Source organism: Cupressus sempervirens, chromosome 1, assembly GCF_028749045.1.
Source record: "Cupressus sempervirens isolate cs-2001-9-10 chromosome 1, ASM2874904v1, whole genome shotgun sequence".
NCBI classification, from domain to species: Eukaryota; Viridiplantae; Streptophyta; class Pinopsida; order Cupressales; family Cupressaceae; genus Cupressus; species Cupressus sempervirens.
The window spans coordinates 57278150-57299851 of NC_143118.1; the positions used below are offsets into that span (position 1 = coordinate 57278150).

Genomic DNA, 21702 nt, shown 5'->3' on the forward strand with positions numbered 1-21702 from the left:
AATTTATTTAAGATATCTATACTAATTGGAAAATCTCTATTATAATTATAAATAGATACAATCCCCTATAACATAATAATAATTTACTAATTAAAAATATCATTGGCCCAACCAAATTAATACAACCAAGTAAAGACAAGGAAACCATCGCCCATAGACATCTATGATAAAAACCTTATCATTGACTTGAGCATCGATAAACTAATCAAATATATAGATTTGTTAAAAAATAAACCCCATTATGAAACGTCGGCAATAGTTATTGCATGATATGTGAAGGATAAGATGGCTTTATTATTAAACACAATATTTTTACAATTATGCATCCATTAAAATAAGTGGATAAGATCGCCATCAAGTGTTTGCTCAAATTTCTGTACCTAAGTTTAGTGTTTGGAAATTAAAATTAGAATCAGAATTGCTCAGGATTCTTAAGTCATACAAGGGTAACTCTCAATGATAATCAAACAATATTTGGGGGAAGATTCTACATCTTACTGTCACCTTAAATCTGAAAGGCTCAATCCAGCAACGAACATTGATACATGGAAGCATGGAAGCATGTATTTCTAACGAATAATCATGAGAGCTTCATAATGTACTGCAGACTTAACGAGATTTCAATCAGGCAAAGTAGACAAATTATAATACCAGTAATCAACATGATCTTCATAGTAACTGCAGAGTAGACTAAATAGCATAACATTGGATCTAATAAAACTCTATGATCAATAAGCTAAGGATATCGATATCATTACATAGAAAAAAGAATCTAGCAATTAAAATATAAGAATTCAGTCCAAAATCTCATTGGCTCGGAAAGGGGACATTACAATTGAAAAATGGACAATTGCAGCAATCAAAAGATACACACTAAATTCAGTTGTAGGGCCAAAAGACAACAGAGTAACCAATTAATTGTAAATGAGCAACACCGTCAAAAACTAAATGAAATCATATCAAACTGTGAATTACACTTTATAACTGTTCGTAACCAGGAAAGCAATAAAGGGAAAGACCAAGGCAATATAGGAGGTAAGGTTGCAACGCCTATTGGCAGGGATAGAAAAAATCAATAACTTACTCCAAAAATTCACAACCTCTAACCTGCACAAAAGAGACCATGAGTCATACAGCTATAAGCTCTCTTCATACAAAAGTCCTCTTCAAAATACACTAGTTGTATAAATATTACTCTACTGATGTTTATACTGCCAAGAAATTCTTTTCCAAACACTGTATCTAGAAATATAATCAGGTATATTCTGCAGCATTATTTTGATACCAACATCAATAAACATGCTCAAATTTTTCTCCTTCAATGATAAATGAAAATCAATAATAGAGGTTTAAGACGCCTCAAAAGGACGTGAAATCAATGCCAACTGAATTTACAGCAAAATGACAGGTTTACACAAAACTGCTTTTTTTTTCTTCTCATAACTGCATACTGGTTGTTAAAGGGAGATATATATTGTATGTTTTCACAGTGTATGATGCCTGTGTATTGAGATCATTTCCCTTTTATGCACATCATCATACTTAACTCAGCATGATTAATGGAACTTTCAAGGTGAGCTGTGCATGACTCCACAATCTCATACTCCAATTGCTCAATCCTATGCACATCTATGGTTCCTTGTCGTTAAACACTTGAACATGCTCCTTCTATAAGTAGCGCATCATCAAGAGTGTGCATTCTGCTTAATGCAGCTAGCTAGTTCCATCTTATTGCAACAAAGTGAGACGAGTTACATTCAGTCTTAAATTGCATCAGCATGCAACATGAAGGGGTGATTGTAGATGAGCTGAGTAGAAAGTATTTGTAAGAAAAATAGTTTTGCCATTGTTATAATAGCCGACTGCAACAAAAGAGATTGGTATTGTGAGTTTCAGGTCTACCTTACCTTAAAAACAGTGATATAAAAAGCATCCCCCAAAACTAGGAAGATTCATGTCTATACCTTTCTCTGAATCCGGGCAACTGAAATCATGCACCAGATTTCAATTTTTTGGGGATTTATAGGAATCCTTCTCTATCAAGAAAGTTCAAGCAGGCATACACATTCAATATGAGGTGTATGGGGGAACATATCTACTGGTTGTATACTTTTTAGCTGATATGCTCCTAATATTTTAGATTCCGGCTGCCAACAACCATCAAAAAACTGATCAATAAAAATGTTCATGCTATTTCAAACATTTGTCTAGGAAGCAAAGCATTATCACCTTTGATCACTCACATAAACGTACATGTTCAAAATAAATTTCAACATCTACTAACCAAACCATGACAGAGGTAGTCAAGGTCTCGTGCACATGTAGCAGGGTTGCAGGACACATATATGATGCATGGGGCCCGTAGTTTCAGAAGAAAGCGAATCAACTTGGTATGCATGCCTGGTCGATTAGGATCTGATAAAAAAAATTACGAAGTAATATATAAATACTATGGTTAAGTTTGCATTTATATATCCTTTCATCACACTTTGAGCTTGCAAAGCATGGGCATTATTGCTCATAATATTTTCCAGAGATTAGCAAGTAGAGTAGGTATTAATTCATCTAACCATCTACTAAAAAAAAAAACTGAATCGCCTGTATGTTTTGAACTCCATGAAATAAATCAATTCCAATGTTTTGTCTGCCGATAAATACATGCAATTGTTTATGCTTGAAAGTATGTGTAATGTAAATCAGACCTGTAATGACAATATCTGGATGAGGAAATTCATTCCCAAAATCATTGCCTACTTTGTTTAGATCCCCTTGAATAAACTTAGCATTTTGAATATCATTCCTTGCTGCATTTCGGCGAGCATCTGCAACAGCTTCAGCGACTACCTCATAGCCATAGACATACTTAACCCTAGCAAAACCAGAAATGAGGTTTTTGTAAGGAGTAAACAATAACAAAATTGATAATTGCCTGAAAAGAGAAAAGGAAAAAAAACCATAAAAATATAAGTTTATGTTAATGTGAAAGCAAATTCATAAATCATACTTTTTGGCTATTGTGAGACCAATAGTACCAGTTCCACAAAACAAATCCAGAACTATTTCTGAGCGGTCACCTCTTAAACTTGCTGCTGCTTCTACCAGTGAATAAAGCACATCTGCCTGTTAATTATAGAGATATTTGGCAATTAGGCTTTTGAAAACTAGGACCTTGATAGCAACATCTATAAGAAATTTCAGCTCAAAGGCATTAAGAAAAGATAACATAATCATCCTCAACATAACCTGATAATGAGTACATTGCCAAAGCCATGAATATTAATATGTAATAAGCACTCCAAATAATGTCACCTTAATTTCAAAAAAATAAATTAAAAAAATTGCAACATAATTCCTTAGGTTCTTAAAAAAATGACACCATTTGCAGTTTATGCAATGTACGAATTTTCCTAACACACAGAATGAAAATGTCAAGATCTAGAAGCTCAATAGATAGCACAACAAGAAAGACAAAATGATATGCTCCTTAAATGACTGAATTCAATGATGATCAATAATCAAACAATAATTGATGCAATAGATGTAAACATGCCTGATTATATAGGCAATACACGATAACTTGGAGTGATGCAAGAGATAACCTATCAACTAGACAAGGTGGAATCACATGTTCACCAAAGGTGGATCATCCTGCATTGTACAACAAAGTATGTGCAACATGTGCAATAATGAGAGGATGATAATGAGAACACAAAAGAGAACTCACAAATAAAGAGGTGTGAGATAATAACTACCTCCACCTAATGTGGAACTCTCCAACGCCACGTGCTAAAATGAAATGCAAACTCCTATGTACCTACATGACACTAGTATGCAAATGCATTATCCTAAACTTAGTTACCGATTCAGATGTGAATGCGGATGCGCAAACCTTTTTTTTTGGAGGATGTGGATGTGTGTCTATATATATATATATATATATATATATGCAAAAAAATGAAAGAAATATAAAAAATTAAAATATTTGATAGCTTGTATCTTCACCAATACATATTCAAATTGAGATTCAAATATTCAATAAGATTATAAACCATATGATATATATCTATGTTCACGATTACAACACAAATCAGCAAATCATCACAATTACAGATCAAAATATAGTTCATCATTCAATGTTCATCAATCTGAATCATATGGATTCGTAAAATGTGTAATGTCCCCAATTTTAATAAAATACTTAAAATAATTAACTGTTCCAAAATTTTAATAATATTATCATTATTTGGACCTTTAATTATTTAATAAAGGGACCCAATTTTTATTAATTATTTGTAGGTGTTTGTCATGTTGGCATTCTTTTGTAAACCCTCAAGAGTTTTCTCCAAAGGGATATTTATGTGCGGCATGTAGGAAGAAGTTAGGATGTGATTTGGATTATTTCTTTGTACTGCAAATTTCAACTGGAGTTCAGTATTATTCATCATTTCAGAAATGGAAGATCTTCCCTACTTGGCTATTCCGGTTTCAGTGGGATTCAACCTTCACCCTATTCTCTCTTTGTATTACTTTGCTTTGGATCTCACACATTTGGAATGCCATCTTTGTTTGCAAATATAATTGGTGAGTATCTATGTTCGACATCTTTTCTTGTCTGGCATATATCTTGTGCAATTGGTTTTTATAATATCATCTTATTTGGCACACACCATTGGAATTCGCTCATTTATAAATACCCATTTTTTATTTAAATGAATTTGAACCAATGCTACGAACCATGGTGTGTGGGCATGTGTAAGAATTTGGTATGGCTCTAATACCATGTAAGAATTTGCCTAAGACCATAGTTTGCAAACTCTCCGAGTACTTCCAGAGTTGCCGAGTACTCTCAAGCTTTTTTGCTAGGCAAGTACTCTCAAGTTTAACTCTCGCGTATTTATAGATGTTACAAAACATAGGTAAAAATGTTGATGCAAGGAAAACATTGGATTAGATGCATTTTTCACATCATTTTAGTGCTATAAAAGTATACATTTTCTCTATTGAAATGTCAATTACTAATTTAATACATTTTATAATTGTATTCTACAAAAAAAATATGTTTCTTTAAAAGATTTTAAATTTTAGTACTTTCTAAGTTGTCAGTTTTCCCCGAGTTTTTGTTGAGTATATGCTGAGTTTTTTCCAAGTTGCAAATTTTGGGCTTGCCAAGTACTCTCTAAGTCCGAGTCTGCAAACTATGCCTAAGACAATAATGAAATGCCAAGATCTAGAAGCTCAAGAGATAGCACAAGAGAGACAAGATATGATCAAATGAGAATGGATTAATCAAATGATTGGATGAATACATCATAGAAGTGCCTTGTATATAAAGGCAATCAAGATGACTAGGAGTCAGGCAAACAGATAAGCAACAACTAAGCACATGTCCACCAAGAGTGGATTATCCTCCATTGTGCATGAATGTATGTGCAACAATGAGAGGATAAAAATGTAAAGGTGTATCTCATAAAGAGATGATGTAGACAACATGTGCTCAATTGGAGTGCAAACTACTGTGTTGTCAACATGACAACTCATATGAATATGCAAACTCCTAGGTATCTACATGACAACTAATATGAATATGCATTAACCTAAGTAAATTTAAGTAAAATGTAAATAGTAAATACTTATTTACACCAACACCCCCGCTTAAGTGAAACTTAAAAGAATGTACTTAAGCTCACAAAAGCTAGACAATAATGTAAAATGGGTCCTGGCTACTAGGCCATGTTAGGTACCCATGTACAATATGCAAATGCAAAAGATATATGCAATGCAATCTCTCATAAAGAGGAGAAAGAGGGAAAACCACATGGGAAAAACCCCCCTCCAAAAAGAGAGATAAGTACAATAAAAGAAAATGAGAGAGAAAAAGACCTCATGTGAGGAAAAGATCCCCCCCTTAAGAGAGAAGAAGAGGAAGATAGAGCAAGTAACACCCCCCTCCCCCCCAATGTAGAATGTACACTTGTGGTAGATGTGCAAGGCGTAATATAGAAACTCCTCCATGATTGTAGAACAACATTCCTCCCCTTAGGAAGAAACAAAACCAAAGGTGTATCAATGAAGCCTCTCCCATCTGTAGGAAGAAACCTCAAAATGTATGAAATCTCTGAACCTGCTCAAGTGTCCCCATGTCAATACTAAAAGGTGCCTCCTCCAAATCATGTGTACTATGCCACTCTGCTGAAAAAGACAAATCAGGCTCAACTGAGGATGAATGTAGAACATGTATCAAAGACTCAAATATCTTCTCTAAAAATAAAGTAACCTCCAACTGTTGTATCAAAGGATCTACCATCATGTCAACCTCGAAAAGCTGATCAAGTAGAGAATGAAGATGAGGGTCAGAGTGTTCCCTCGCAACAACTAAAGAAGGATCATCTTCACCAAAAAGAAGATGAATGTCATCAATAGTGTCTCCCAAATCTGCAATGTAGGACTCCACAAACAAACTGGAAATGTCTGTCAAGTAGTCATCCCATGGAACTGAGTTTGGAAGACAATGAATATCCTGTTGCACTAAATCACTTGAATCCATGGCTATGTCAATACAACTATCATCAGGAACAACAATAGATGGAATATCAATATGAGGAGAGGAAATGGAAGGCTGAAGAACTTGATCATATGTGAGAACACCTAAGTTCAAGTAACCAAAGTTCTCCTCAAAGTCTGAATCAACAGTAGAAGTGTGATCAAAATCTGCTGAAGAATCACTATCATCATCGTGACAAAAATCTAAGAAGTAGTATATCCTAGATGTGTGATCAACCACCTCTATAGCAATGATTTGTCTAGTCTCCAAGTCTTTGATAAAAACTGAATCGGGTGTGAATTCCACAGTCCTTCTATCTCCATGAGTGAGCTGATAGATGGAAAGAAGATTATGACTTAGGTGAGGTACACACAACACATCTTTGAAGTATCCTTCCCCCTTATCAATAGTTCCTTTCCCAATCACATTCGTGTAAGTATGATTGCCCATCAAGATAGGTGGAGTATGACAAGGATCAAATGATGAAAACATAGACTGTGAAGATGTCATATGATGAGAAGCCCTTGAATCTAGAATTCATCTCCCTAAATCTTGACTTGAAGTAGCTACTAAGGCTTGACCTTTTCCCATGTGATCCTTTCTTTTATCAAAATATTAGTGTGAAGATGATGATGAAGCAGTCATTCTTGATGGTAGACCAATTTGATTCTTCTTAAGAAGATTCTTGAGTTCATCTATCTCCTTCTTATAACAATGATGTTCTTCATGTCCATTCTTCTTGCAATATGCACAAGTAAGAAACTCCTTCTTGGATAACTTTCCCTTATTGTTGGAGTTGTCTTGTGGTGAGGAGGTTGAGTGTTCTTTCTCTTTTTGTGAATTTTGTTGCCATAATTTTTGCTTCTTGTTAGACCCTTTTCCTTGATTCCCTTTACTAGCCACCAATGATTTAGACTTTGAAGACTTGAAAATCCCCATGCTCATCAAATGATTGTTCTACCATCAACATCTCTATGAAGGAATCAAATGAAGGCATGGTGTAGGAAGAACCTAAGGTTAACTTATGAATGTTGAAGCTCGCAACAAATGATGCATACTCTGGAGGAAGTTTTCTCATCAAATTATAGATCAATTTTTCATCCTCTATGGTAATTCCACAATCCTTAACCATTGACCATAGCTCATGTGCCTTGGTGATATAGTCTCGAATTGTGTCAAACTCCTTTGGATCTAATGACATGACATTTTTATCAAGTTCAAAACCCTAGCTTTGTCTACTTTAGCATACAAGCTAGCAAACTTATCCCATGCTTCCTTTATTGTTTTACAATTATCAATATCGAAGATAAGATCTTCATGTACATACTTCCTCAAAGTACCAATAGCAACCTTATTGTTATGATACCATTCATTTAGTTTATTAGGATCAGATGGTGCAACCATAGTTCCATCAACATAATCAATTAAACATTTTTCCATTACTTTACTCCATGCTCTAATTTCCCATGTAGCATAATTATGTGGAGTTAAAAGTGGAAACCTAGGATAACCCATGATACAAAATAAAAGAACACAAAAGAAAGAGAAGTGCAAACATTCAAGACACCCCCCCCCAAATCACTCAATCAAAGACCCCCCCCCCCAAAATGGATGATTTTGGCACTTTATACTTAGTGCATGTACAACTACCACTTGTCAAAATGAACCAAAGTGGACTTTTGATTTTGATGGTTACATTAACAAATACGAAGCTATATTTGACTCAACAAGATAAGACAGAAGACCTCTCAAGGATCTAATTAATTCCAAAAATGACCAAATGTTGGAAGTACATTGTCTACTCAAAAGTACTCCAAGCTGATACCAGATCTGGAAAGTAGACAAAAAATCATGCACTTACAAAAAAATAGCACCTGAATGTGTCAATATGGGCCCGAACGAAGCCTTTGAAGTTGCAAAAATCAAGATTTGCGATTTTCAAAAAAATGCAGAAACAGAGATTGCAAACAACCTACAGCAATGTGTACATCACAAAATTCTACCCCAAAACAAAACAAAAATTCCTCGACAAAAGGAATCCGTATGAGGGAAATATTGCTATTTGAAAATCACCTCTGTAATTATTTTTCCTGAATCACCACCATCACACCTCAAAAAATCAAATGACTCTAGATTTCACCTCAAATGTCCAATTTTGATGAAATAAAAGTCGATTTAGGACTTTTTGACCTTCTAAATGTGATGTCAACATCTAATTTGCACTAGCAAGCTCCAATCTTGACCTGTAAAAAAAAATATCTCCAATGGCTATGCAATGGAACTCCTATGGCTCTGATACCATGTAAGAATTTGGTATAGCTCTAATACCATGTAAGAATTTCCCTAAGGCAAGAATGAAATGCCAAGATCTAGAAACTCTAGAGATAGCACAAGAGAGACAAGATATGATCAAATGAGAATAAATTAATCAGATGATTGGATGAATACATCATAGAAGTGCCTTGTATATAAAGGCAATCAAGATGACTAGAGTCATGCAAAGAGATAAGCAACAACTAAGCACATGTCAACCAAGAGTGGATTATCCTCCATTGTGCATGAATGTACATGCAACAATGAGAGGATAAGAATGTAAAGGTGTATCTCATAAAGAGATGTAGTAGACAACATGTGCATAATTGGAGTGCAAACTATTGTGTTGTCAACATGACAACTCATATGAATATGTAAACTCCTAGGTGTCTACATGACAACTAATATGAATATGCATTAACCTAAGTAAACTTAAGTAAAGTGTAAATAGTAAATACTTATTTACACCAACAACATGACAAAAAGACACATAAATCTACCATAGAATATTTATAGTGAAATCTGGTAGTGTCTTATGTTAATTATTAATTGGAAAGGTTAAGTACCTTGTCAATTCTAGCCATTAAACCTTTTGTCCACATTAACCAATAGTTTGTCAAATCTTTAATTAGATAAACCGTCTAGGTACCCAATAGCATGACTTATACCTTAAAGATTCATAAAAGTAAATAATACCAATCACATAAGAATTCACACATGCATAACACATGGATATTGGTATCGCAGAAACCCTCGGTTAGAGGGCGAAATTACGGTGGGGATGATAGGCACGACTTTTTCACTGCAGTCAAAAAGGTTATCGATTAAACTCACAATAATGTTTCCTTCTAAGAAACGCACTTGGTGAAAAGTGATTGATACACTATTAGTTGTATCCTTAGTCTATTAAGACAGCTCAATTATGAGATTTTATCCTGTCTAATTTGGCATTCACCTTGTTAAAGGATTTACAAGAAGTTCATACATGAACTTATTAGTCCTATGAATGACTACCTTGGTTAAAGGATTTTACAAATCTTGTAGAAAACTAGTTAAGTGTTTATACAAGATAACTTGACTTGATTCTTGCGTCTTGCCTTAAGCTTGTTAGATCCCTTTGTACTCTATTCTGGCCTCTTGCTCTATTCTTGTCTCTTGTTGTTCTCCTTGTATGTGCCTCTTGCTTGTCAGATCCTTTTTACTTTTGCTAACCCTACACACAATCTTGACATTAGATCTTAGGGTTAATCTCCTTCTTCCTGTTGTTGACTTCCAAACAAAACTTCCTCAGTACATTGATAGTAATCCGATAACAGTCTTCATGTGCTACATTGATACTTATACCTCTGATAACTGTACTTATACTCCGATAGTGCCTTAAGGTGTCGATGGTGAGTTTGCTTATCGGTTCAATGAATGTTCTTAAAGTGTTTGACATCAATGAAAAAACTCATCATCATACTCATCAAATGCTAACAATCTCCCCCTTGGGCATTGGTGGCAAAAACAAAAACTCTATATGCCAACCTTTGCCCTTCACTTTTCTCGATACTCCCATTCATATGACTTCCCTGTATTTGTCTCTAATATTTCAATATCCTTTGTTCTTCTCTGAATCTCTTTTGAATGAATCTATTCTGAATCTTTTGCTTATGTGAAACTTCTCCCCCTTTTTTGTTTATGGTAATCAATGCCAGTAAACATGACAAAATAGAATATGTTATTAGCATTTACAATTTGCTCACGATAGTTGTATACCTGGATTCAGTGAGCGACACTGATGTGTCAAATGTTCTCTTCAAAGCTTGCAAAGAAAAAATATGCTTTTGTATTCTGATTAAGCATTCTCCAATCCATCTACTGTACAAATTTCTAGGATCCAAATAATGCCTTGTACTTCCACCAAATTTTGCTTCATAACATCTATATGCCGACTTAACATTCCTTGTTCCTATTTACCGTACAAAGTGAGAAGCTCAACACATGTAGTATAACACGATTCAATGCAGAACAAATACTTTATTCATATATGCACTTAATGATTACAATCCGAATACAATGACTACAATGATCACAATGATGATTCCAAAGTCCATCTCGAACGTGTACATATACCTTTCCAAAAGGGTCACTCAAGCGTCATGCGCTCGTTCGGATTCTACTTGTCGGCTACACTATACATTTTACTGACAACATTACCCCCCCCCAAAAGAAAAGTCGTCTCCGAGCGAGAATACAACAAAATTCAAAATAACAAAATACATCAGTGCATAAATACGAGACAGAGGGATGTGTCTCTGGCGTAGTGGCCGTTCGCGTCTTCAACTCGTTTAGCTCCATCCGTAGCTTGTAGACCTGTTCTTTCCTAATCTTCAACTCTGCTCTTGCTTCCATCTGAAGGTCTAGGGCTGACTGCATCATCTCTCCGACTTCTCCCAACTCATCCTCCTTCTCTGCTGCCATCTTTTCTTTTTCTGCTAACAAGACTGTCCTCTCGGATTGCCAGGCCGCCCTCTTAGATTCCCAAGCTGCCCTTTTGAAGCTAACCTGGCAGCTAACTCCTCCCGAGCTCTCTCAGCTGCTACCTGATCCACCTGACTCCTCCGAAGAGTGTAGTACACCTCCTTGTGTAACTTTGATATCTCATGAATCAAAACCTCTACCCAGCTCTCCATCTCAGGGTCCCTCGTCGTGGCCTAGTCCTGTCGCATCTCCGCAGTCTCCACATCCGGCCATCCCCTCTCCTCAAAACAAACTGTAAAGGTAGTTGGACATCCCAACCTCATGAAAGATATGACTCCCTCCAACTCATTCACCACTGATTCCAATGCATGAGTCTTTGCTGAAGCTAACACTTGGTGAGCCTGAGATGCTAGAGCTGCAACATCATCAAGAAACAATGCCTATGTCATCGTTGTCTCTTGCGCTACTGGGTGTTCCTGTTGTGTACCCATAACCCTCTCCACTGCCTTCGCCATATGCTCAACAGCGCTATGTGGTACTCCCTCACTCTGTGTCTACCCAACCTCCTGTAATGGGTTCTCCAAAACTGCTTCCCGTGTGAGTGTTGGAAGGTATGTCACTCGAGGTGTCGGGATTCAATGGAACTTTGTACTCAAGAAAGCACTCACCTTCTGGGTTTAGCTCTCTCTCTCTCTCTCTCTCTCTCTCTCTCTCTCTCTCTCTCTCTCTCTCTCTCTCTCTCTCTTTCTGTGTCCTGCTCAGGTGATGCTAACAGTGTCGTATCTACTGTGACCACTGCATCAAAACCTACTACATCCAGTCGGACACCTGATGCCCCCAACTCCTCGCCTACCGGTACCTTCATCACCCCTGTCTCTGTGTCCATCTCCATGTCAGGTACCAAAGTCTCTCCTGTATCTGGTAGAGTCTCACAAGCCGGCTCCGTCAGTACCTCTGGAGCTGCCATCTCCATTGGTGCTGGATGTGACTCCGCTACAACTTGTGTCTCTACAGTGGGTTGCATCGTAGTTGAAATTAGTGTCATCACCACTAGCTGCCTGAACTATCCAAACCTTGGGATACCATGTATGCCTACTGGAACCAAGTGTGTCATGGCCGAAAGTACAAGTCGCGAAAATCTCAAAGGTGTAGCCATGATCACTTCTACCTCTGTCCTCTTCTTCTTCCCCCTCAAACCCACTCTCCTCTGAAGATGTCTCCTCTCGGCCACTATTTGTGTTTCCACCATCCGGCCTTGGTCGCTTCCGTCATACGATTTTGGTGCCGAGAGTATCCAAATGCCTCCAATACATAATAGATGGTTCACCAGGCGCAAGTGGTCTCGGTTTTGCCTCCAGTGTATCATTCGAGATCATCTGCGTTGTCGCATCGAAGAACAGGCCAATAGCATGTGGCATATAGAACGTTTTATGCTGCAAAGTGAGAAACTCTGACATTCGTTCAGCCAATAATGCTACCCAATCATAAACCCTACCATGCAAAATTTCATTCATCATGGCTACATGGGGAAAAGAGATATCTAAAGCGTGGCTCGAACCTATGAGGTGACTTTTCACTGTCCATCAAACAATGCCAATGCCCCTCCTAGATATTAGATTTCTTTAACCCTCTGCCCTTGGACGTGTCTGAAAGAGCCTCCTATTCTGCCTGCGAGAGGTCTCCGCACACAAGCTGTATCAACTTCAGTTTCACTTCACGGCTCAACTTTTTTGGCTTGCTTTCTATTTTTCTCCCACCCCGAGCATGACCAGGTATGCCAAATACCCTTGTTAAATCAGCCGGTTTGAATGATACTACTAAATTGCGATCAAGGTATTCAAACGTACTAGTTCAAGAGAACCTGTCATACGTTTCAATCATAATGCACAAAAACCCTTCATAATCTCTAATGCAAAATACTGGCATTTGCACTACCCATTCTACCTGAGCTTTCTGGATACTAGCCTTCACCGGGTGGTTGTCTGGAGTCTCCTGCCACCACTTCCAGCACTCTGCACTATTTAACCCTTCAAATGTAATACTTTGTAATACTCTGCACCATTTAACCCTTTGGATACTAGCCTTCACCAGGTGGTTGTCTGGAGTCTCCTGCCACCACTTCCAGCACTTTGCACCATTTAACCCTTCGAATGTAATACTTTGTATTGTAGGAATGTCTCCCGGCTGCTTCGGTTGCTTTTCTTTTTTCTTACTTGCACCTGCACTAGTCCCTGCATAGGTACCTCCTGCTACACGAATTCCAGAAGGTAGTGTCTTAGCGTTCTTGTCATGGCAGTGTCTTCCTCTAGTTTCCTCTTCCAAGCCCTCTTTCCAGCTAACTGCATAACTGTCACTTTGTCATTTTGTGAGTAACTCACAAACCATTAAGGCAGTTACCTCCCGTATAGACTTTTTCACAATTTCCTCTCTTGTCCTGGCTTCCATATTGTATGGCTTCTTCAAGCCTTCGGTTCATGATGTCTATGTTGTTTTTATGAATAAATGTAATTAGTTGTTTTGAATCTTGTTGTGTTGTCGTCCGGAGATGACTTTTCGTTTTGGGGGGGATGATGTTGTCGGTAAAAATTGTATAGCCGACAAGGTGTGCGTCAGGATGTATCCCATCGGTATATGCTCCTTCGGAAAGGTTCTTGTTATGTAGCGACGTGGTATGTGGCCGATGGACCCCTTCGAGAAGGTTCTTCGGGATGTATATATAACCCCTCCGAGTACTCATTGGAATCATCTTATGAAACATAATATAATATCTTTGGCCTATGTGAATAATACAAGGAGTCTGTTGTTCTTATCTATTATCTGTATGCGTTGAGTTCTTTACCCAGTACGGTAAACAGTTCCAAATCTTTGGCTATTACTTTCTCCTTCTCGACTATAAGTTCTTGCTATTACTTTCTCCTTCTCAACTATAAGTTCTCTTTCTTTTGCAATCAATTCCTTAAGTTTTATTAAATGTTGTACAATATTTACCAATGAGTCTAATCCTCTGATATGACTTCTTCTTTTTTATCAGTAAGAGGCCGAAGCCAAGGTTAATTATTATTATTTGTTGTGATTAATTATTTCAATTATTAGTTAATCTCGAGTAGATTTGAACCCAAGACCTCCCAATTAAGAGGCTCACAATTTACCATTGTGTTGTAGGCTCTGATGGAGACTGGATTTTCACAAAATTTAGAGTCTCCATTTGTGAAGAGATGTTGGGGATCAATATCCCATCTTCAGATCATAAGAAGGACTACTCACCTCAAACAAGAGCTTGTTTACGGATTCCTACATATGCAGATGTAAAATTGGCATGCGGCATTGCAATATACAAGTATTAAATGTTATCTTTGATCAAGATTATCATAGACGAGGAAGATCAGAAACTGAGCAAATCCTTATCACCAGAGTTGATATACCAGCCTCAGGAGAATGTTTGAAGGTTGCCTCTATCTTGAGTAGGCAGATTGTGGTGCCCAGGTTTCTGCCAAGATAAAACCACTGAGTTCAATTTGTCATTGTTCAGGCCTGTTAATAGTTAAGCACTTGTATAGAGGCAAACATCTTGATAGACCAGCTCAAACTGCATGTTCAAAAATAATGATCATTATATTGCCTGCTGACAGCAAATCTTTCAGGTGCATAATCCACACAATTCATATATATGATATTTATGAGTCAGTCAGACCTTCAGGTATACAAAAGAGGAAGTGGTCAAATATGAAGTTAGGATGCATGACATGGCACAGACGGAGTTATCATACAAAATATGTAGCAGAAGAAAAGCGGGAAAGATAAAGATATTGCAGTATGGTGCGTTCAGTATCAGCAATCCAATTAAGGTTCATGATGGTCAGAACAATGAAAGTATATGGCATTCAATCTTAGTACATCACCTTATTTACTAACAGGTCCTGAATTCACTATGAGTTGACAGAGATTTGGTACAGCATCAGTTGCAAAGATTAAGTAAAAGTCGTGCAATGTCAGCATGCCAAAGGTGTTATCACATTAAAAGCTAGTTATTAGTGACGTGATCATTCAGTAGTATTTTCCACAGCAGTACACCATGAGGATGTTAGCCATATTTGAAGTCCAACATACCTGCAACTGTGGCAATCACACATTATGTGCAACACATCTTCCATCATGTGGCATAACTAAGTGACTACTGTGACTCATCCTTTGCAGTGCTATAGAAGTTTGAGGATTAGAAACAAAGGATAATCTACAGAGATACATATGGATTAATCTGATCCAAATTGCACATGATTAATGCCGGCAGCGGAGCAAATTAATTTTGGAAGATGAGATAAAGCAAACAAAGATAGTTTTCAGTGTTGGAGATATTTCTTGAGAGGATATATGCGACTTCTGAGTCATTCCTTATCCTTGGCATGTGAGATGGAAGGCAGGGGCATGCACGGAATTGCTCAAAGACCATCCCTATTTTTAAGACCCAAACTCGATGCCTCATCAAATGATCCCAATAGTTCCTTTGCAGTTTTATTTTATTCTTCAACCTTATAAGCGATGATGGATATTCACCTTAACATGAAATTTCTAAAATTTGATCTAATATTATGCATTCATTGCAGGTTTGGAGATATGAGGATAGAAAGGGATGCATAGATATCTCGTCTCAAGAACGTAAATTCATTGAATAACATGCACGATTATTAGGATGGTATGGATGAGGGAGGAGTGTCTTCGCAGATGAATGACAAATTAGAAGGAAAGCAGCAGGAAGCCTCACGTGACAAAGAAGCCAAGTTTGACGCAAGTCACCCGGTCTATGTATTCCCGCACTCAAATGTCTAGAGGTATACATTTGGAAAGCCTGTCATCATCCGGAAGAAGCTACGACGTGCAATAAAGCCTACGCGGATATGGAGCTTCCGCAATTCAGTTTCTCTAACAATTATTAAATTTGAATTGGCTATCATATAGTAAGTGGAAAGCAAAACAAAAACAATCATTATTAAATCATAATTATGTTAAAATTATATGATTGGTTATTTGTTACAAAAGGGTGCAATGGTTAATAATGCCCCTTCATCCATTATAAATTTAAAATGTAAAAGCCAAACAAGGGACAATTTTTCATATTCATAGTTTACAAATATACATATACATGCTCTATGATATATTTTATTATTCCATTGGTGAAGGAATGAATTCTTCAACAAAGCCTGTGGATTTGAATTATTGGGTGGATTTTGTGCGATCCGGATACATTCACAATAGATGGATCATCTATAAGGAATGTCTTTATTGTGATGTTATTTCTGGCATAATTATTTATTTTAAATTTCGGGTTTTAAAATATTATTAAGTTGTCCTTTATAAAAAAAAAATTTAATTCTATAAATATTTTAATGTTTGGACAAGTGGACAGGATCGTTAATGCATTTTAAACTTGATAAACATAGAAGATATGGTGAAATATTTAATTGTTTTTGTATTTATGTCTAGTTTGTCTCCATATTACAAGAGTTAAAGTGCATCCTAGACTAGCTTAAAATTGCGTTCATATAATTGATCCATCACGTCTGAATTGTTAAAATTATTTATAGTTTAAATACATTCAACTTTATAAAGTTGTACATTTCAACTTATAATATTGACTCTGATTGCCCATTTAATTAAGCATTGGTCTTTTACTCTTGATTCATAATCCATATGCTAGCAACTGTTTCATTTCTTTCTATTGAGGAATTAATATATTCATTTGTTGTGTTCATTCTTTATTTAAAATATTTATACAATCATTTACTTTTGTTCTCATTTTATAATTTTCATTTTAAAAGTTTTCTATAATTCTTGCCATTTGGGAAACTTTTCATTATATTTGCGTTCTAACCAATCTGCTATAAGCATCTTGGATCTAGGTGTTTTCTCCAAGATCAGGTACACCCACCATGGTTTTGCAGAGCCAGAAGCGTAGGGGACTTGGATCGCATCAATCAATCCTGTCAAGTTGGCTTTAACTGGTTGGATATCCCAGCATTGAGCAGGCAAGGGTCGTAGGATTCCAATCTACAATTTTGAGAACAATCAAGCTCTTGCCTATCCTCTAATATGACTTGATCTCTCATTTTGTACACCAATAATGTTGGTGTCAATCTCTGCAATGAATGTACCAAAATTGCATACAGCAGTGTACATGGCAGTGGCTTCATTCAAAATCTCCTACACCGTAACAATGATAGTCAATAGCTTTCCTTTTAGATTTATGATTTTATTTGACAACTTTTTTTGTCCACTCTTCAACTTTGTATATAGCTCTCCTTGCCAACTATTCTTCAAGATTTATTATGATTGCTTCCATAGTGTCCAGATACACTTTTAATTGCCTTTGGACTGACTTGTCCTTGTTTATAGTAAACCTCTAGCATGAGATGTTCAAACATATACAGTGTCTTATTCAATACATGTCTCTTTATTCTCTTTGACCACCTTCTATTGATCTCTTTTTTGATTCCCAAGACTCGCTTAAACTCTTCTTGATCTTTCCTCTTCAGCTTTAAAATATTTTGTTTTAATATGTCAAATTGAGGATTGTCATTAGGTGGATCATTATCCTCCTCTTCTTCTTCTTCATCTCTTTTCCTCTTCCCTTTGACATCAATGTGCTTCTGGCCTAAGCCATGATCTTTCTTTCCATTCTCATCCTTGCCTCTGTCATCATCATCTCTTCTTCTATCATCTTGCTTCTTAGCTTCGATAGTGACCAAGTTAGATTCAGTTTTGACTTTGGGATTGAGTGTTATCACTCTTCCCTTTTTTCTTTCTAGTTTCTTAGATCTCAGGATAGACTTCCTATATCACAAGTATCTTTCTACTTATCATCATTTCCATTAGTTGTTGTCGAGGCATCTGTTGTCGAGGTGTGTTATTCAACAAAAATAGGGTTTTGCTCATCTTGCTTGCTCATTGTATTCAAGACTTCTTCAGTTCATAACAATGTCTGACTTGTTAACTTGAGCGATGGCACATTGACAGTACTTACCAATACAAGGGCATGTTGGCTTCCCGTAGCTTTGTTAGTTGTCTCTTCTCTACTTTGCTCAATACTAGCCATTGTATCCTTTCATGTTTCTTGTGCACTTACTTGTACCAACATTGGTTTAACTTAATCATCATCTTCATCAGACTCTCCTTATCTATCAGTAATGTCTTCAATAGTAACGGGTTTCTTCTCAGATGCAATAGGGGTAGAGCCAATTAATTTACTAATAGCAAACACATTATCAGTATTTGATGGTTCTGCCTCTTCATAGGCTTGATTTTGATCTCTTTGTAGCTCCTCAATCCATACTTCTCTAATATTCTGAATTAGAATTGGTTCTTCATCAAATAATATCATAGCAATCATTACCTTTGTTCTAAATGCTTTGTTGAACTTATCCATCCACACTTCAACATTATATTTACTGATAAGTCAGGACGCAATTCTCTTAACACTTGTTTCCTCAACTCTTCTAAACTTTGATGTGCAAAGTGTCATCTGACTAATAATGTAGTATACAATTCCTTTGGCACTTTATCCTTTACATTCCTAGATACTTATCAAATTCTCTAAAATGTTTGATCAATGAATCTTCTACCATCTTCTTAACAGTTTCGATCAATTGTGCAAAAGCATTGAGATCCATCTTCCCAACTAAACCTGTGTTAATAACATATTGCGCTAGTTCCCTGGGGTTGGATGGAATCTTATATATTCTTCTTCCAAACTTTCTTCCCCATGAACTCACTTCTCTCTCCAGTTCTACTTCTGACTTCTTTGTTGCCAATAGAGTCTTAACTTGACTCCAAGTGATTCTCCTTGTTGCTCAATAAGTTATTTTTTTCTTCTTTTGAACACCTTACCCTTATCGTTCTTGATGACCCTTTCTTCACCTACCTCTCCTGTTGTGTTCATTCCAATATCATCACCACTATCATCTTCATTTTCTTCTTCTTGTTCTCAAATGGTGACCACAGTCTCTTCTGTTGGCTTATTGCCTTTGTCTTTCTTCTTCTTTGTTGGAGTGGATAATTGTAATGATGATGTGGTCTGAGTGACCTTTTGTACTAATAGGTTGTTGGATGCTTCATACCGCGTCTCTGAGGTCTTCTTTGTCTTCTCTTTCTTTGGAACTTGGGCCTCTAATGCCTTGTGGTTAAAAACTTCTTCGTATATTCTGAAACAACTGGCATGTAGTCAGAATAAATAAAATGTAGTCAGAATAAATAAATGTTATGTTAGTACTTGTTATTGTTAGTCAGGTTGGGTAGTTAGGCAATAAGGAAATATGTCAGTTGGTTTCCAACTGACTGACTCTTTATAAATATGTGGAACATTGGTATTGTACATGTATGATTTTAGGTATCAATAAAATAAACTATTTCCTTGCCTCTTGGTACGCCTTCTGGTGTCATAGTATGACTGGTATGTTCAATATTTCAATTCTGTATATCATTCGGAGTAAACTGTATAATTATAAGAAAAGGTGATATTCCTATTTACATTTTTGGCATCGTTGCCTAGGTTCGGATTTGGAGGTACCATAGTGGTAGAATGGACTAATGGGAAGACTGTTTATACTTGGTATATAAATTGTTAATAGCGACGGAGAGGAGGAAGAAATAACTAGGGAAGATCAGTTGACACGTGACCTGGTGACAGCGTGGGAAGTTGCGGTCGGCCAGTACGTGCAAACGGAAGCCTGTGAGAGGACAGTTCCTAAGAGTACGATACGCAACGAACTCTCCGTGCCACTAGCGGTGTACGATCTCCTAGGACAAATTCCTCAGCTGTTGGCAAGGAACCTCCTAAATATTGAGGAGGAAAGAGCACAAATTGAGCACAAAAGGAGGCAACAAGTACTACAACGGTTTAGAGAGGAGGTGCGGAATTTTGGAACTGAGGAACCCAACAAGAAGCCAAGAGAGGGAGATAGGCCCTGAATTACTTCATGCCCTTAATTCCAAATATACACCGGAGGATAGTACCAGAGGACGAAACTGAGGAAGTTGCTCTAAGAATCCTACGTCTCCAGCAACAACAAGAAAGGCGTCGTAACTGGAGAATGCAAGAAGATTCCCATCAAAATCGGGAAGGTTGGATTGAGCATACTATTGAGGAACTAGCCAATTTGGTTATTTCTGATACACCAGAAAGGCAGTCCACGTGCGAGAAACCCGAAACTCCTGAATGACAAGAACGCATAAGGAGTCAGGAGTCTAGTCCATCGGGAAGTAGTATTCCATCTAGCAAGGGTGTTCCTATTCCATCTGGCAGGGGTGTTCCATTTGGCAGGGGTATTCCGTCTAGCAGGGGTATTCCATCTAGCAGGGGTATTCCATCTGGCAGGGGTATTCCATCTAGAGGGGGAGTTCCATTAGGAAGTAATGTTCCATCTGGGGCTTCACCTAGTGGTGGTGGTTCCTCGGGAAGAAGGGTTCTCTTGGGAAGGAAGCAACAAGCAAAGAAAATAGCTATTGATAAACAAAAGTTGCCCAAATTTACAAGAGATGGGTTAGAGGATCCGGCTCGCCATTGTAAAACTTGTATAACTATATGGCAAGCCAATGGGGAGAATGACGGTAACGAATGGCTGAAGGCTTTCCCTGCTACATTAAGAGGGATCGCCATAGATTGGTATGCAGATTTGGAGACCAGTAAGAAAATCACATGGGATAACCTGTGTACAACATTTGAAGAAGAATTCAAACTATTAAGAGATGATGGTGAAATCCTCGCCGAAATCTATAATACTAGGCAAGACAAGAAAGAATCAGTAAAGGCCTATACCAGGCGATTGAAGGAACTCATTAGCAAATTGGACAATAAGCCTACGGATGGGCTAAAGAAAAGATGGTTTATCGAAGGACTCACTCCATCCTTAAGAAAAAAAATGAAGATAGTGCCACCATCCACCTTTGGGGATGCCTGTACACAGGCTATGGATATTGAAAGTGAAACCAAAACATCAAAGAGGAGACGGCATGGAAGCTCTAGTGAGAGCTCCGAGGAAAGTGAGGAAGAGTCCAAAACAATCCAAGCCTTAAGGAAGGACCTCAAATGGCTAATGAAGGAGGTAGCCGGTAATAAGGATGAAAGGAAGGAAGGTAAAGACCTTTAGTGTACAGACTACCAAAAGGAAGGCCATACCAAAGGAACATGTCCTAGGAAGATGTTTTGTGAGATTTGCTAGGTAGGGGGTCATGCTATCAAGGACTACTCGTATAACCTAAAAACCAGGAATGCCCAAGTATTGTTTGCAAGAAAACAATCTACACCACCAGCAACTCCCCCAAAGAACAATAATACAGAAGCATCCCCAAGAGGATACAAGGGTAACCGGAGGGGAAGTGCCAATAATAGTAATAAC

General features: G+C 37.3%; 1 protein-coding gene across 2 annotated transcripts in view; it reads right to left on the reverse strand.

The window, feature by feature from the left end:
• Positions 1-1243: 1243 nt before the first annotated feature.
• Positions 1244-21702, reverse strand: part of LOC149576141 (RNA methyltransferase family protein) — a 197075-nt gene continuing 176616 nt past the window's right edge. The window contains exons 8-12 of one of the 2 annotated variants that reach the window (XM_089816447.1): positions 3005-3120; positions 2703-2869; positions 2285-2415; positions 1965-2147; positions 1244-1862 (exon numbers count right to left, since the gene is read on the reverse strand). In XM_089816447.1, the coding sequence (XP_089672573.1) occupies positions 2040-2147; positions 2285-2415; positions 2703-2869; positions 3005-3120 (522 nt within the window). In that variant the 3' untranslated portion in view covers positions 1244-1862; positions 1965-2039. The remainder of the gene's footprint in view (positions 1863-1964; positions 2148-2284; positions 2416-2702; positions 2870-3004; positions 3121-21702) is intronic. The other variant, XM_089816448.1, reaches the window with a different exon arrangement.